General features: G+C 38.7%; 1 protein-coding gene and 1 non-coding gene across 4 annotated transcripts; both read right to left on the bottom strand.

Moving 5' to 3' along the window:
* Positions 1 to 9783: 9783 nt before the first annotated feature.
* On the bottom strand, positions 9784 to 9911 carry LOC125746934 (U6atac minor spliceosomal RNA). The gene has a single exon (XR_007399110.1). It is a non-coding gene; the product is annotated as a U6atac minor spliceosomal RNA (small nuclear RNA).
* A 2466-nt stretch (positions 9912 to 12377) lies between these two features.
* On the bottom strand, positions 12378 to 17857 carry mzt2b (mitotic spindle organizing protein 2B). 3 transcript variants are annotated; one of them, XM_049018915.1, is made up of 5 exons: positions 17721 to 17857; positions 17032 to 17222; positions 15941 to 16092; positions 14760 to 14897; positions 12378 to 13232 (listed from the first exon to the last, which is right to left on the bottom strand). In XM_049018915.1, the coding sequence occupies exons 2-5, from the start codon at positions 17214 to 17216 to the stop codon at positions 13078 to 13080; spliced, it is 630 nt and encodes a 209-aa protein (XP_048874872.1). In that variant the 5' UTR covers positions 17217 to 17222; positions 17721 to 17857; the 3' UTR covers positions 12378 to 13077. The 3 variants fall into 3 exon arrangements, with proteins under 3 accessions (XP_048874872.1, XP_048874873.1, XP_048874874.1); XM_049018916.1 differs by having other exon boundaries at positions 17032 to 17218; positions 17721 to 17850; XM_049018917.1 differs by lacking the exon at positions 14760 to 14897 and having other exon boundaries at positions 17721 to 17856.
* Positions 17858 to 18804: the final 947 nt, after the last annotated feature.

The raw sequence follows: 18804 nt of genomic DNA, 5'->3' as shown, positions 1-18804 counted from the left end.
CACCAAGGTCAGCTTTGGCAGTCTGGCCTGTGATTTTGCCAGCCTCTTTCCTGAGCTCACCTCCAGGGTTTTCCTGTCTATCAGCACCAGGTCATTCTCAGAACACCGAGGTAGATGCAACAACTGACTTTTGTCACTGAGTTGCCGTCCCCTTCCACAAAAGCTTTCATCAAAACCTTCAGCAGAGGGTGACCTCTTTTCTTTTTTTTTTCCTCAAAGATGCTACCAACACCTGGACATCTTAGGGTGCAATTAGGCCTCACCATATGTGAGGATTTTAGGGGGGTCAGTTGTAAATGGTACATTTGTTACAAATGTGGAGGGGGGTGTTTTGCTGGTTGCTAAGAAGCCTTTCACACAAACAAACACAAGAGAGGCAGTGTGTTTTAGAACAGCACATTCTCCAACGTGCATCAAGCACTCCTAGTGGATTCTGAAAAAGCCTAATAATGGACACAAGGGTTGTTATATAAAAAATATTGTTATAAAATGGTTTTATAAAAGAAGCCTTAGTAACAGGTTGTTTAGCGAATACTGTGTAAAATGCTAGTGAAAGGCGGAAAAATTTGGAAATGTCTGAAAGTAGGTTACAAGAAACACAAATCTCTCCATGAAAAAATAATGTCAAGCTATATTTTTTGAATAATATGGACACACTACTCTACTCTGTACTACTCTGTAGTATCAAACACTACTGTACTCTGTACATTTGCACTAAATTGCACAAAATCAAACATAGTTTTCCACACGTTCTATATTTATATTGTATTGTGTTGTTGATGATATGCTTTTATTTTTTGCATTTGTATTTATGTGTAGTGTCATAAGGGACTAGAGAAACACTATTTCACTGCACTGTTGACAATAAGGAACTCTTGAATCTTGAATCTGCAATTCACACAATTCACAGAACATTAAAATATAAAGAAATATGTTTGGAAGGAGGAATTACAGGACCCAACCTTGTTTCTCCTGTATGACATTAATTTCTTCATGCTCATTATTAGTAGTCATACTGCTGTTTCCCTGAGAAAGCCCTGTTGATTAATGTCTAATAGGGATATGGCCTATTACATTGAACAGGTTTTAGACCTTTTAAAAAGGTTTGAAACAGCTGTGAATCAAATTTTGCTTCAGTATCACATGTTTCTGAGATTTCTTGTAGCCTGCTGCTGAAATTATCAAAGCACCATATTATCTGTTGCAATGATATGTTTCAAAAGGTTCAACACTTCCCCTAGTGGCCATTTTGACACCTTTTCACGGTAGTATCACACTTAGATATTCTTATCAGGTTTAATGATTACTGGTCATTTATAAGTAGCCCCTGTGGGTGCTGAAAACTTATCGACAATGGCAGCAAGTCTCAAGTTACACAAATAGCATATTTTGTGCTGATTATTAAATAATCAGTGGAAGCAATGGGCACGAGGCAGGGAATAACCCAGGATGGGGGTTAAGTAACCTTCTACACCTTCTCATACTTCACACTCATTCACCTTTTTAAAATTCACCAAACTTAACGTGATAACCCCCTCATATAAAAAGTACTGGTTCATGGGATTAAAAAAATATGAAATATTAAAAATCACATAGTATTTAACCTTTTCTTCCCTCAGATAAAAGGGCAAAGTTTAAGTATGGAAGTAACTCATAATGGAAGTAACACACCCTAGATGTGAACCTGTTCTTAAGTTTGCATTCATATTTCCAAACCCCAGGGACTGTAAGAGTTTAATTTTCAAGACATTTTCAAAACAATCATATCAAATGCATTCACAAAGACTCCTTTTCTGATGTAAGAAGTATAACTTTAACTTTAGCTATAAACATAGAGAAATACCACTATACACAAATGTTACAAAAAATGTGGGTGTTGACCATATAACTAACCATACAGCTCATTCAGTTTTTGTGAGCAGCTGTTTGATGGCACACGAGAGGAGCGGCAAATGCAGGACGTGGCTGAAGGGTGGCCCTCCAGAACCAGTACTAGGCAACCCTGGCTTATAGAATACAGGCAGTTCGCTTTGCATGGAACACACACAGTGTGAAGACGATCTAACACCATTTTGCCTAGCTGTACCTTTTTATACTGCACAGAGAAAACCCCATAGTAAAAGAGGGAGAAGATGCGAACTCCACACACAAAGCCTCAGGCCCACGGCAACCCACACAGACTCCGCTCAACTCCATGATATTTATTCTGTGAGGCTAAAATGTGTTCTTCGTGAATGCAAAAATCCTTCAACCCCAGTAAACAGCCAGCCAAAATGTTACCAGCTGGATTCCAGCTTTTGGTGATCCAAAAGACCTCCAAGAAATGACACGCTGAGCACTGGAGGACTACAATCGTGTGCCTGACGTTTTAAGCAAAGTTCCACACTTTTCTACCTAAGACCAAAAAAACTTGAAAAAGGCTATTTTTTATAATCAGAATCACGGGTGCAAACAGGACGTCTGCTTATTTGTACCCTCCCCAAATTACTCGATTACAATAGAGGCTGTTTCCCGATACATGGCATATTGCATCTGCTTATGTAGACCCTCCCCAAATTACTCGATTAGTGATAGAGGCTTTTCTGATACATGGCATATTAGATATAGACCACAAACTGAAAGAACCTAATTATCAGGGAAAAGTCACCTAATTTATCATATTAACCTTCTCAATATCGGATGGCTGGTGTGCTGATTAGCCATTTTACAGACTATACTTATAGAATTACATAGTTTCAGCCAAATATATTGTGTGGTGGGGGTGGTGCAGTGGCCCAGTGGCTAGCACTGTTGCCTCACACCCCTAGAACCAGTGTTTGAGTCTCTGCCAGGGTTCTGTGTGTATGTGGAGTTTGCATGTTCTCCCCATGTCATTGTGGGGTTTCCTTAGGTTTCTCCCCAAAAACATCCTTGCTAAGGTGAATCGGAGTTATCAAATTGTGTGCATGCATGCTCTGCAATGGGTTGGTCCTGGGTTTTCCCTGCCTGTAGCTTCTAAAATAGATTCCAGACCCTCCATAGTACAAGCAAGTGTGCAAAGACGAGGGATGTTTTACAGTTCAATTCAGAGCAGGTATTACAGATTATCTCCATGAAGAATAGGTTTGCAAAGGTTCTTCCCTTCACAGTCATACATAACTCATAGAACACTACATTCCTTATTGGGGACAATAGTTCATACTAATTGGTATTTAAACTCCTTTCCTAAACAAAATTACTGAAGGTTGGCAAGAGATTAATAAAATGCTATAATTGGGGGTAACACACCATGTTGATTCAGAACTCCATGGCTCTGGTGGTTTCTGTATTAACTACAGAGAAGTGCACCAGTTGTTTCAATTCAACTGATATCTAATGCCCTTGTCACTCAGCTGTTGGATAGATGAGTTGCAGTACACTAATTCAGTGCTGAATTAAACCAAAGATTATTACAAGTCTCCCTTATTAAATGACTTCAGGAAAACAAACTCGCATTCTCCACTGTTCTGGGTTTACGCTTGGCATTTTTAGGTTTCTACTCCTTGTTTAGTTGACATGGATCCCCAGAGATGCACAGTATAGTATTGAATAGCATTCTTCAGCTTTGTTTAATAATGATCATTTTACTCTGTGTAGGTGTGAGCAAGCTGGCCACAAAGGGCAGTCAGCCATGAAGCTGGGGGTTATGGACCTTGCTCATGGACCCACACGTGTGCCAAGGTCAGGCTCAAACCAGCACATTCCTGATCACAGACACAGGGGCTTAGCCCAATGAGCCATATAGTGCAACTTGCCTCATGATGTTTTCTAAAATATCATCATCTTGAGTGAGCCAGCAGACATATTGCAATGTGTGATGTAAAAGATGTTCAGCAGTGGGCTTCCACTTCGCTCCATCCCCATCAACAGACAATGAAAGACCCCCAGCCCTCCGGCCGGCACAGTCCCTGTTCTCCCTCCTCCACCCAGAAGATGCTACATCAGGACCATACTTCGAGACCCAAGAACAGCTTCTTTCTAACAGCAATAAGAATGTTGGAACACGCATTGATAAGTCAGCTCTGCCATTTATTTATTAACCATTTCAACAAATGACAATACAGCTTTGGATCCTCGGCTGATAACATAGCAGCTATTGCTTAGTGCCCACAGGATAATTATAAATAAATCAATTGAGATTATTTTGGAGATGGTTAATTACAATCAGTAGTTCATTCTAAATTACTTGTCCAGCCAAAAACCTGCGTTTCATTTCGTTAATGCATATTTCAGACATACAATTACAGGACGTCATATCTGGGGAGACGAGAGGGGCACTCAGGGCTGTGTATCAGAAGGAAATATTCGTTTTGGAGTTACTTATTGTACCTTTTCAGCCGTTTCATTTCAGATGATTGCCAAGGCTACGGGCAAACATGGTCTGTGCTGACTTCCTCTGCAGGGGATGCGGGGTCACTGAAGGGTCAGTCTGTCCCAGACGGCATGTGGAAACAGAGATGTGTAAAGAAAAAGCATGACTGCGCTCCGTCTAGGTCAGCGGGGTTTCTGGTAACTAATCTTCACATTCCATTATGAACCCAATTTATGCAACCATGTAAACTTTCCCTCCCCCCAAGTTTGTCACAAAATACATATCTCTTGCAATAATGAGGTAGAGTACATGGCAAGCAACTATTAAAAAAAGGAGATTAAATCTTGTACAATGGCTGTGAAGTGCAAAGCACAAAAAAGGAAAATCCAAAGCAAAAATACAAGACAAAAAACACTATTGTTTGCTCAGTTTTTGTCTTTTCTCAAAGTTTTGTGATAGGTCCCCAATAAAATGAACATCCCAGAGTCTATAAGTCAGGATTCACTGAAGATGAAACTTTGGTGACCCTGGTCTTACATTCAGGACTACCTGACAATGGATCCTGTTAGAAATGTTTAATCAGATTAGTCTGGTCATGTTATTTTTAGTGAGTAGTGTGACTGATCTTAAAATGTCACAAATTAAAGATCAACTTACAATATGTATGACCAATTGATTTAGACTTCTTCAAACTAATTTCATTGTCCTGACAAAGAAAATCTTTTTTCATAGAAATACTTGTTTTGTTACGTACTACATGCAAGGTATCTATTGTTTGTGGAAATAAGTGGAAGTGAACTTAACAATATGTTAACAGTTGCATATATAGTACTCCTAAATATATTTTATTAAACAAAGTTTCAATAACATGTTGTACTAAACAATTATTTTGCCTGTGCTGTTGTATAATTCGTTCTCATTATCTCAAATAAAATAACTTTACACAAATGTCCATCTGTTTCATTAGTCTGCATGTTTCCCTCTCTTTACACACTTTACACAAATGTCCTTCTATTTCATTAGTCTGCATGTTTCCCTCTCTTTACACACTTTACACAGATGTCCTTCTATTTCATTAGTCTGCATGTTTCCCTCTCTTTACACACTTTACACAAATGTCCTTCTATTTCATTAGTCTGCATGTTTCCCTCTCTTTACACACTTTACACAAATGTCCTTCTATTTCATTAGTCTGCATGTTTCCCTCTCTTTACACACTACACAAATGTCCATCTATTTCATTAGTCTGCATGTTTCCCTCTCTTTACACACTTTACACAAATGTCCTTCTATTTCATTAGTCTGCATGTTTCCCTCTCTTTACACACTTTACACAAATGTCCTTCTATTTCATTAGTCTGCATGTTTCCCTCTCTTTACACACTTTACACAAATGTCCTTCTATTTCATTAGTCTGCATGTTTCCCTCTCTTTACACACTTTACACAAATGTCCTTCTATTTCATTAGTCTGCATGTTTCCCTCTCTTTACACACTTTACACAAATGTCCTATTTCATTAGTCTGCATGTTTCCCTCTCTTTACACAAATGTCCATCTATTTCATTAGTCTGCATGTTTCCCTCTCTTTACACACTTTACACAAATGTCCATCTGTTTCATTAGTATGCATGTTTCCCTCTCTTTACACACTTTACACAAATGTCCTTCTATTTCATTAGTCTGCATGTTTCCCTCTCTTTACACACTTTACACATATGTCCATCTATTTTTGAGGCAGCAGAATTTGGTTACAGTATGTGCTGTGATAGACACTGATTTTCCTCTGTTAGTATTATTGTGCTGGTTTTATAGAACACACCGGAGTATCAAACATGGCAAAATGACACAGAGCCTGTACTGTGGCTTTACAGTAGAACTTAACAGTTTATAGGGAAAATGTAAAAGCATTACACACATTTGCCTGAAACAGCCGGGTCTTTGTGCTACAGCTACTCTCTTACAATCATCTCTTCAGGTCGTGATTGTTATTCATGGCTTAAACATTAACATACTTTCAAATGTTCCACTTACTTATTTCCTACTGTATAGGCTCTTCATCCATAAACCACAGAAATGCTTTATTGTGGGATCCAACAAAAACATGAATGAGCACGTGACACAAATTCACTCAATGTGAATATTATACGTGAATCCTTATCGCAAAATATCATGACTACTGAGGCACGCAGCTTCCCAACATCATTGAAAATACTAAAATAGCTTTTGGAATAAGGATATTTTGGGATGCTTAAATAACCTGTACCTCTGCATTTAGTTAGTTTGTTAAACTCCAGCTCCTATAACACCCACAGATTAGATATACATATTTATGTTATATGTCCTTTGTCTTTTCAGTGTTTCAATTACAATTCCCAGCAACACAGACAGCGTATTTTTTATTATTTATTTAAGATTATGTGATTATAGTTTAAGTGGTAACCCATGGTAACTCATGGTCTCAGCAGAATTGTTTTGAGTGCAGTCATTGTTACTAGTATGTAAATCTGTTGGTTTCCTGTTGCAATTTTGTCACATTCTGGCTACATTTACTGATTAAGTGCTGCCCATTCAACTGAAATCACATCTGGCCTAGGGACAATGGACATTACTGTTAAGTAGAAGAAAAAGCAGAATTTCTGGAGAAGCAAAGTATAAAGGGAATATAGTATAAAAAAGTACAGTAAGAGTGTAGAAACGCATACATGTAGATTTTAACTATTTAGACTTTTGATCAATGCATAGCCTTTCCATACACAGACGCAGGTTTGTAATTATATCTTTGTTTGCACTCTCTAGTCCCCACAATGTCAAAAATAACTGGTTTTTATCACATTGTGGGGGGCATTTGGTCACCACAATGTAATATAAACCTAATCCACACACACACCCAAACATTCATTAACTGCACCTTCATAATGCCTTTATAATGCATTCTTAGAACATTCATAAGAAACATGTACATATACCTTAACATCCTAACATACCTAAGCAGCTTTAATATACCTTAATGAGAAACATATTATAATAGCAAACATTATAACTGTATAATCATAATCACATAATGTGGCATTCATGTGTGTAAAGCATTACCATAAATATGTGTGTGTAAAGTGTTATATATATTTCCATGATATGGATCCATCATCAAAGATAATCAGTGTATGTCTAATCCATGTCTAAGTCATGCTGTGCACAAAGAACAACTATATTAGAACGATGTTTCTGCAAGCAAATTTTACTTTTTACTCTACCTACTGCCAGAAAGGCCCAGATGGAAACAGTGAGAGATGGCTACTCATCCAGTGTTTTCGCAGTGACACATTCCAACTTCTGGACTAAGAGGTGCTATTTAATAAAAGTTTTCCATCCTGAGGTAAATGTAGTTTATTTTCCTGAAATTAGGTCACAATTAATAGCTTGTCTCCATAGAATACTTATAGTAACAACTAACACTGTTGTTTAAATACTTTCACAAAGTCAGCTTGTTATGTGAATGCATTATAGCACAAGATAGTATCTAATATGCAAAACAATTACATTTGATATGTTTCAGAAATTAATGTCAATTAGTTCATGATTACCTTATGCATGTGTTTTTCTTTGATTTCTCTAACGATCCATATATCCATCCATTCCTCCATCTAACATCGATCCATATATCCATCCATTCCTCCATCTAACATCGATCCATATATCCATCTATTCCTCCATCTAACCATCCATCCATCCATTCCTCCATATAACATCGATCCATATAACCATCCATCCAACATCAATCCATATATCCATCCATTCCTCCATCTAACCATCCATCCATCCATTCCTCCATATAACATCGATCCATATAACCATCCATCCAACATCAATCCATATATCCATCCATTCCTCCATCTAACCATCCATCCATATAACCATCCATTACTCCATATAACCATCCATTCCTCCATCTAAGCATCCATTCATATATCCATCCATTACTCCACATAACCATCCATCCATATATCCATCCATTTCTCCATCTAACATCCATCCACATAACCATGCATTCTTCCTTATAAACACCCATCCATATATCCATCCATTCCTCCATCTAACTATCCATCCATATGTCCATCCATTCCTCCATCTAACCATCCATCCATCAATATATCTTCTAACTGCCATTTCTGGTCAGGGCTGCAGGGGTTTAGATTTAGTGCCAAATATTATTTGTGTACCAATTATTATGAATGACAAATTATTATAAATTACATTAACACAATTTTAAATGTTGATACCATATTCTTTGTGTATTGTGTTAAACATAGTTTGCTTGTTTGTGATCTGTAAAGATTCTGGAGCTGTAGTATTTTGGCTGGGTGAAGTCATCGTATAATATCCATAGCACATGGTCATCATCACTTCTGACTATATTGTTTGTTCTCACGGTATATTCTGCCAAATAATGAATCTGGCAGAACAAAGGTTAAGACTTTTTTTTTCGTTTCCAAAGTAGGCACGTGTTTATTTAGTAGCAGAAACTTAATTGTCAGCTGTAACTCTACTGCCATCTTATGGTGGTACCGGGTCACGGGAGGGCTAGGAGAACATAGAAGGGGTCCAAAGCAGGGGAACCGCTCAGGGCGCACATATGCTAACACAAAGAATCTGGAAATTCCAGATCACTCAATTGCATATCTGTATAATATAGGAGTAAACCAGACTACCAGAAGGTAAATCTAATGCAAAATGCTGACTAAACAGTAAAGACGTATAAGCAAGTAAATTCTGGCAGATCATGATAGTTATACGCAGGAGTGCCATAAGGCAAGTGAAAGATAGGACGAATACAAGGACCCCTGAGTGACAGGAGGCCTAGAAAATTTGGAAAATAACTGGATTGATATGCCCTCACTGGGCCCAACATCTCTAGCAACGCCCCTGGTTATAGGAGAGAGTCAAAACATTAAGTACAGTACAGAAATATAAAAACAGCACTCTACATAAATAATAAGGTAAATATAAAATGACAACACTTTATAATGAACAGATCAAAGGCACGAACTGCATTACGAAATAAAAAGATGTGGTAGCAAACAATGGGAACTGAGAAAGAAGACAGCGCATGAAGCTGAGACGAACTTGCTTATTTTATAGTACGATACGTTTCTTTTTAGAGAAATGTATGATATATATATTTCCCTAGGATTACAGGAAGTGCCCATTCTCCTGCAGCTGGCACACTATCCGATGCATCCGCAGATGTCATACTACGTCGGCTTTCAGCCGTCTATCGATCGGTGTATATTATGTACTATTACCCTCGAATGTGATCCATTACCCGATGGAATGCGCGCCAACGTATTCCTGTATTTTTATTACACATTCTAATTATTGTATGTCCATTACATCATATTTTTTTACAGATTTGTATATTGAATATTTATCAAATCAACTGTGGTTAAAAAAAAAATAAAAACTTGGTTAGAGATGCCACGAAGTAGGTGGCAATGCCTTAACCGTATGTGTGTTGAAGGCCACTAGGACCTCTTCCATCCTTGTCAAGGGGAGTGCTAACCTTCTCTCCTTTCATACAACACGCCTAAAATTGGCGATAAAAGGTTATATATATCCCATAATATGCTCTACTGTTTCACACACGGTGTGCCACACAATTGTTACTAAACAAATTAATATACAGTACATGGAAGTATATGACACTACTACTTCTAAATTTCACTTTCATCAAACTGTATAAAAATTAAATAAAACGTCGAGTAAACGTTTATAACGAAATTGTTTGACTATGGCGTCCTTAATTTGAATATTTAAAGTTTTTAACCAATCATCATTCGTATTTAGTTGCGTCACCGCGGCCATTGTGTTTCCGGAAGTATGAATGGTTTCGGTGAAGCTTGTTATAGCGATGTTTTTGTGTCGTGTTTCCAAATTGTGGTGTTGGATACGGGTGAAGTTATCCTTTGTATTTATCTACGTAGCAAAACTAACGGCTGAATAGTCGTTCCAAAAATATTATACTATTGCAAAGTGAAATGTATATAAGACGTTTTACAACGGTCTCTGCCATACAAACGGACGGGGCTACATGTTAGCAGCAGTTTACTCGAAACTGGCGATTCATTGATAACTTACCCATCAGAATAAATCCAGTTAGTTTTGTCATAGGTGCAGCTTTTTACATTTACGTGTAAATGTAAGAATTCAGTATTTAAAGGCGAAAATTAGTGACAATAAATACAGGCTATAAAAGTAAGTGGCGCCGGTTGCATGCTGCTAACAAAATTGGGAACGTTAAAGTCTTGTATGTAGAATTCCTGTTTGCAGCACTTGGTGGCGCTGCTGAGACATTCATAAACGAATTCATCAGTAGTGTATCTTTCTCGCGTTACAGTCTGTGTATCTTTTTTTATAAACATAATTCCTCTGGTTTCTTTTTTCTAACAGAGGAAAATATGCCAGCCAGGGACCTTAAAGTGATAGTCGTGCAACATTTTAAAGTATTAGAATGCATGTGACATGCTAGTGTAATTTGAATGAACTGTTCAGATTGAACCCTAATCCCCACTTTTTGTTCCCTGTAACCCCATTTAAATCTCAATGGCACTTGCACTTTATCTATAATACTCAACAAAAGCTGCTAAAGTTTCCATTTGTACAATAGCTGATGTGCAGTATGCTGTTATTTAAATTTTGTTACAGAAAGCCCAATATTGTATACTGTTGCAGTGTTTAGTGTTGTCTTGTTTTGGTGCACATCGCATTATATCTTATGTTGTTGCATCTTGCATCGCAGTCCATGGAGAAATGTAATCTCACTATGTATGTGTACGAACTGCTGATAACAATAAAATACCTTGAACTGTTAAATTTAGCGTATAAATGCAGTTGCAGATTCATTTATCGTGTTATGATTGAATCTATACAACAACTTGTTCTCGGGCTTCAGTATGATCACTGGTGATTGGATTTGAAAGAATTACGATGGCAGCCTGGTTTTTGTCAGTTTTCTCTATCCATCCATTTTCTACCTTCAGGATTACTTGAAGTGCTGGACCTTATCCCAGGTAGCACATGACACATAAGTTAGCCCTGTATTTCCCTTACATTTCTACCCGCTGGTAATTTAAATCGTAGGCTGCAAGATGATTTCATTATGATTTTTTAGAGATTGATTTGATGCATCAGAAATTTTTAAGTTCTATTGCTATTCAATAATTTGATTATTTTGAAACTCTAAATCAGAGGTGGCCAAGATCATCTGCAAAGGGCTAGTGTGCATGTAGGTCTTTAGGTCAGCTGTTCAAACCCTTCTTCTGCCTGCTCATAAGTTCTCTATTTAGTAAGTGTATTTTTTCAAACACACTTTAAATGTAATTTTGAGTACTTTTTGTGTTTTTCTATATTTTTGAAATATACAATTTAAAGAATCTTTATTTTGATAAGTATACAAGACATCAAAACTATAAAATAACATATATGGAATTATGCACTTAAAAAAGTAATAATTTGTTGGAGCTCTGTGGGTCAGGACTCAGAAGGTTGCCAGTTCAAATTCCTGGGTCACCACATATGCCTCACTGGCCACTTTTCCATTACTGTGATCAAACTCCCCTCTAACATTACTTTTTACCTGGCTACCGTAATCTTCAGGTTTGCTACCACAGCTCATAAAAAATGATTTTTTTGCACTGTAAAAGAGCCATTTTCCTAAAGTTTTGTGGTGAAATGATTTTAACCATTACAGAGTATTCTACAGCACATTGCAGCACAAAGATCATCACCTTAGTACAACGACCATCAGGTAGTGCTTCCTTTATGAACATTACTGAACCTGCCCTGCTGTTCTGCAGGTACTGGTACTTTATATTTATGCACGTTTACCTGTGGCACATCAATGCAAGAGCACGTAACCTGGAAATAGAAGCATCATCTTTGATGTTACATATCAATGCCGTGCAACAGCCACCACAATGCACATTACAGCTTCTCCTATCGCTTAAACACCCATTATGCCTATAAGCCAAGGCAAAATCAATCCACCAAAGCACAAAGACGTAATGTTTATTTCAAATATCTTACAAAAGTGCTTGCAATTTTTCAAAAAAAACAAAGGGCATGGCTATTTTCTGAATGACCTACCATAAAGATTAAAACCAAAGTACATAAAACAAGATATATAAAAATATGAACTGCAAAGGGAAAGTCAAAATATGCAATGTTCATTCCAAGTAAAAGCTAAGCCCCTATGCCAGGGATGTGTATTTTGCTTCTTGACAACACAAGGATTAATAAGAAAATCAACATGCTTGATGAAAGCGTTCACATGTAATAAAAGGTGACGTGTTCTTGAACACAGGAATTTACCTACTAGATAGCCTGAGTAACCAAATAGTGAAAAGAGGCGGCGTCAACCATGGCCCTGAAGAGGCCTAATTCATCATTTTTGGTTTTTAATATGACCTTAATGTTTTTGTTGAAAGTTTTATAAGCCAGAAATATAACTGGTTGTTGTGATGGAAAATTAAGAAACTGTAGGGCAAGCTGGCAGATAACAGGCAAGTCCGGCTCTGTAAAACACGCTACTGGCCCAAAAAACGATCAGTCAAGTTCACTGTCCACTCAAACTGTCTGGACGGTGGCTTTCTGAGCGGTACTGGCCTAGTTAATGAAGGATAACCCCCCCCCCCTCTGGGCTAGCTGCAATAAGACCACCGAAGCTGAGGGGGGCGCTCATACAGAAACACCCTAGCTGGATGTCAGCTGTGAGGAGGAGCTGCTACTGCCAGAACTCTTTCCGCTCTTTGGGCCCCGGGAGGCGCTGGGCTGGCGTGGCACCCTCTGGCTGGAGCCGTCCCGTGCGTTCTTCTCCCCGTGGCTCGGGCCCGTCTTGCTGCGCACGGCTGGTTTTATATAGTAAAAAACACACAACAGGGCCATTGAGAGCCCCCAATAAAGAACTATCACACTATCAACAGGAATCATTATTATTAATAGGCTGGTTTGTTTAAGGCATCTTTAGTACTGTAATAATGCACACAACTGAACTGTTAATGTGTATATACTGTATAAAAATATACCTATACACACACACACACACACACATTTTGCAGCTGTAAACTGTCCATAAATCATACATTACAATACAACCTATAATTTGGTCATCAACGCCGACCTGATTTGAAACATTCATTTCAGAAAATCTGAGCCTTGACTCACTACACAAAATTGCGGGAATGGTTATAATATGTCTTACACCAGGAATGCAGGAACAAAACAAGCCCAAATGCCCTGAACGGCATTTAATGCAAGGACAGATGCCCATAGACTCTGCTTTCACAGGTGGGGGCTCATGCTAGATGATAAGATCAGATTGGTGCAGCAAGCATGAAGAAAATGGAAAATAGCAATGACAGTGCAGCAGCGCGGCCTGAAAGCCCAGCAATCGATTCTTTTTGTCACCGGGAAAATCAATCTTCTTCATACAAAGGATCATTTGGGAATTAATTTTTCGAAAATTTAAAATCATCAATGTTTTCTATTACAAAGCATTATGTGTAGTGCGACCCTGACCGCCATTGAAGGCACACAGCTGAGCGACAATGTCTCTACGGCTGATTTAAAGACAAGGCAAGCACAAGGATAGCAAGTGATCACACTAAACAAACTCACTTCACAACACAACTAGGATAGGGGGGGGGGGGGGGGGGGGGGGGACAGAGTTCACCGGCACAGTGAGGCATTATGGAAACACAGTTCAGAAGGAAAAGGCGGGATTATTAGTTTATCATCAGAGTATCATAGTATGATCAGAGGGGTGGATAGAATTGTTTTTAAATGAAATATCTTTTTCAATATTTCATTCTATAAGTCAGAACCGTTCAGAATTAGATTAGATTAATATTAAAGGGAAATTAACCTGTGGGTTGTCAAAGGACTGGAAATCCATCTTAGAATGGATTTGCTCTCTTGCCTGCTTTCTGAACCTTGACACTGACAACATCTCATCCACATTGTCCTGTCACACCTGGAACCAGGCAAGGAAAAAGGTGCTTCTTTTATTAATCTTAGGGGTATAAACAAACTTTGGGTGATCAAAGTTGCCTTAAAGAAACTTCCTATTTTATACAAATCATCCATATGAAGTTTCATAGAATTTGATACAGGCAACGAAAAAATTATATGGGGAGAAAATATTATGATTTGTCAAACCAAAAGCAATTCTCAACCACAAATGGAATTTCACCAATTCTGTGGTGAAATGACAATCAGGAATGTTCTGGACTTCACTGCACCAAAGCCAGACACAATAGCTGAGCCTGGCTTCTGGTGTGACAGCAGACAGGACCAGCCCCAGTAGATAAACTAATAAGTGCCACCTGAAAAGGGAGAGAACAGGCAGCAAGTGAAGTGGAAAGAACCGGGGGGACCTTGAGAGAGAGGCGAGCAAGAGTCAGCTGGGCTGTAGACCACAATCTTTGTGTTTACTCTCGCCGGCCGCAAGCCAGAGGACTGAGGGAGAGGTGCAGGGATTTTACTGCTCTTGCCAGACAAAACAGAGCTGTCCACTTTTGGAAGGGAAAGAAACAGCAGCATACACACATGCACACACAAAAAGAAAGGGTAAAACACATTAGCACAGTCCAATACAGTCTAAGCTAATGCTCTGCACATGTACACGTAGATTATTATGTTTTAAACAGCTAAATATCCTTCATGACATTCTTATCAGTTCTAGTTACAGATTATCATTCTTCCTGATATACAAATATTACACCACATTTTGTCATCCCATTTAGTGAATAAATTATGTTTATAGTAACAAGTTACAGAAAAGAAAATCACTTTTCATTTTCAATTGCAAAAAAACTGCAATGGAGCTTAGACATAAAAACACTTTTAGCGGCATTGAAACACCATTGTAACCCTGGAATGCACTTTAGCTACACTTTTAGCCATATTGCAGCTGTTAATTGTAACTGAACTGAGAGATGGGGGGCTATCTACATATGTAATAACATCATTGCCCATATGTGCAAGCCAAAGCAACCTGTGATGAAATGGAAGCTGACAGCAACTGAGAAGCAGTGTAAGCAGAACTGGAAAGCAGCCCTGCAGAGCTGAGCGATGTAACAATGTCAAAGCAGAAAAAGAAAAGCAAGTGAGACGGCAATATGTCAGGCAAAGCTGCATCAGTGATACACCAGCAGATCTACAACACTACACAGGTCTACGCTAAATACAATCCCTGCTCTAGGTATAAACACACAATGTTATTTTTCATTCTTAGAATGCTATGTATTCTTTTTGTGTGTGTGTGTGTGTGTGTGTGTATACACATATAACACACACATACATATATACACACACACACACAGCATACATGAAAATTAATGCTGTTTGCCAAAGCTATGTATGCCTAAATACTTGTATGACGCAAAGACTATCCGAAGTAAGCACTAGATGGATATACGGTTAGCCTCATATTCCTGCCACCTGAAATCTTCACCTCAAATAATGATAATAATATTAGCTGTCAGGCTAATAACTAGGACTGTAATGGCTCAGGCCCTCGCAGCTACTGCCATCCAACCCCAGACACAAGCCTGACCTCTGGCTTCTGGGGGAGCAGTGGGAGGCTGAGGTGTCACAGAACTGTCCCCGGCTGAGGACTCTGCAATGCGCTGGCCCGCACACATGGCCTTCAGGGTCTGGAAGACAGCCAGCGGGGCAACGTTCATCTTCAGCAGGTCCACAATGATCCTGAATCCAACAAAACAGAGATGGTCATGCAACTGGATAAGGTGACGGCAGCCATTCTGTGCCAGTATTGTTACCAGACAGCAGCTAAGGTGGTGAAGGGGCAGGAGAGAATTCGCTAATTAGATATAGTCAATTATAGTTCTTAGAAAGAAAATTGGAATCGGCAAAAATCTTGCAAAATATCAGAAATTGATATTGGCCAAGAAAATTGCAATCAGGGCATCTCTGTTTTTTACCGCATAGTGTCCCTGTCACTCCACATAGGCATTGGGATCCACACAGAGCACAGGATGGGATAACCTGTCGGCCACAGTATCCCTGTCACTGCTACTGGGGCATTGGGATCCACACAGAGCACAGGGTGGGATAACCTGTCGGCCACAGTGTCCCTGTCATGCACTGGGGCATTGGGATCCACACAGAGCACAGGATGGGATAATCTGTCGGCCACAGTGTCCCTGTCATGCACTGGGGCATTGGGATCCACACAGAGCACAGGGTGGGATAACCTGTCAGCCACAGTGTCCCTGTCATGCACTGGTGCATTGGGATACACACAGAGCACAGGATGGGATAACCTGTTGGCCACACCAACACCTCTTCCAGCTGCATCACAACTTTCCTAGTTGGTCACCCCTACAAGTACTGGCCTGGCCCAAACCTGCTTAGCTTCAGGTGGATCTCAAGTCCGAACTCCTGATATTGTTTTCAATTAATTCACAAATTAAAGCACTTATATTTCTTAGAATTTTATGGGTTCAATCTAGGTCAAACAATAGAGCAGAAGATTCATCCTAAATGGTCAAAGCTGACCTTACAAGCACATGTTCTTAAATACCCCATTTATTGAGCCAACTTGACTCAATTCTGTAAGTTAAATTTCCCTAATAGGTAAAAGTAAGTGAACTGATGATCTTCTGAGATCCTGGCATGACTTACTTGAAGACCTCTTGGTCCATGACAATCCCAGCTGCCTGGGTCAGCTCGAAGAGTTCGCTCTCCTCGGCGTTGAGGATCTTCTTCTTCTTGATGGCATACTTCTGCACACTGCCGCTGACAGTAACCCCTACGGAGGCGGACTCCGGCCCTCCTGGCAGGGTCGCGGACTGCTGAGGATGAGCCATACCTGACTGGACCGATTGTAGAATTCGGGTATCATTAACATTAACGTTACCCGATACATGCCAGCAGCAGCGTCAGTTTATGGAACAGTTTATCGGAGACTGCGTTTCATACAATCGCTTCGTAGTATGAAATGCTTGCTTTTTCCATTATGGATCTAAAAATTATCTTACTAAAATATAGAAGTGGCAATCCAAGTAAATACAGCTACCAATGTTGTCACGCTAGCCATTTCAAAAGCCACAACAAGCTACAGTTTTCCACTGAAACAAGAAACTGCACAGTGACATAGCACGACAGGATTTTCGGTAGAATTAAAATACTATAACCTACGATAGTACGGATTACAACTACATATTCAGCAAAACTGCAACTGCTAACTGTAACTCTTTACTCTCTGTATAGATGAATACCATCAACTTCCAAAAAGAATATAAACTAATGCGTCCCGTTAAATATTAATCAGCTACAATAAAAATTTTAATTCATGCTACATTGCAGCGTACCTTTACTTAATGTCCATCGAAGGAAACAAAACCGCCATCAGCTTCCGTACTACGGATACTCAGAAGTATCAAAAACGTCTCCGAACCAGATATGCGTACCGCTTTTTCCCCTTCTCCCAACCGGGTGTGTCCCTCCTTGTGTTGTAAAAAAATGCTTATACAGCATGTAGCTCGTAGTAATCAACAGGATCACGCTGTTTTTGCAATTCCAAAAGATATGAAGATCGATGATGAATGGTAGCTAATTGTTAAATAAAGAAGCATGATCTCATGAATCTCATTGGGCGTGCTCAGGTTTTCATATCAGATATAACTGAGATCTGACGTTGACGTTTAACTAAATCTTTATAAAGCTATATATTTCATATATTTAGTAAAGATGTGTCAATGTTTCTTAAACGTTTTATTTATAGGCCATAATTTTCCAAATTGATTAATCACAAGTAGTTGACTATTGTGCTCAATACCGGTTTATACCACATTTAACCTGGGAAAAAGAAAATACACCTTTCTTTTAGAATAACACCCATAGTCCTCCATATAAAATACATCTGACTATAGTGAGCCCACTCCATAATATAACCAAATATAATTATATAACCATTTTAAAGTGGCCAATTTTAGATAATGGCAAAAATAGGAATATCTTCAAAAATTATATGAATTTTTGCTTCTAAAAAGGTGTCATATTCAGTTTTAAAATTTCTTTTGTTCATGCCAATCATTTGACATCATCAGAATGACTCCTTAAATAACAACAAATCATATTAATTTAAATAACACAAATGAAAATGACTAATATTCTTGCATATCTAAAAACAGACTTTGCAGTGGCATCCTCTACTGCTTTAATATTAGTCAATCACTTAAACAATGGGGCACACTTCTCATTTTTAAGGTTTTAGGCATACCACTTTTTCACTGTTAGAGTAGCAAAAAATTTAATCAGTTCTGCAATTTTAGCTGCTGCTATGCTTAAAGCTTAAAAGCTTTACTATTCATCAAATTCATCTGAAGACATTTACGATTAAGCAAAGTCATGTTAATATAGTAATTTTTGCCTGTCTGACACACTCCCATATTG

This window comes from Brienomyrus brachyistius, chromosome 7 (genome assembly GCF_023856365.1).
Source record: "Brienomyrus brachyistius isolate T26 chromosome 7, BBRACH_0.4, whole genome shotgun sequence".
NCBI lineage: Eukaryota > Metazoa > Chordata > Actinopteri > Osteoglossiformes > Mormyridae > Brienomyrus > Brienomyrus brachyistius.
This window is presented reverse-complemented; position numbering and strand designations above follow the sequence as displayed.

Excerpts from the sequence above, each read along its gene's own strand:
- mzt2b (XM_049018915.1), bottom strand. The coding sequence starts at position 17,216 with ATGGCTCATCCTCAGCAGTCCGCGACCCTGCCAGGAGGGCCGGAGTCC. Across the intron at positions 16,093-17,031 it reads ATGGACCAAGAGGTCTTCAA|GATCATTGTGGACCTGCTGA; the intron begins GTAAGTCATGCC and ends TGTTGGATTCAG. Across the intron at positions 14,898-15,940 it reads TGCTCCCCCAGAAGCCAGAG|TGGACAGCTCTGTTTTGTCT; the intron begins GTCAGGCTTGTG and ends CCCTTCCAAAAG.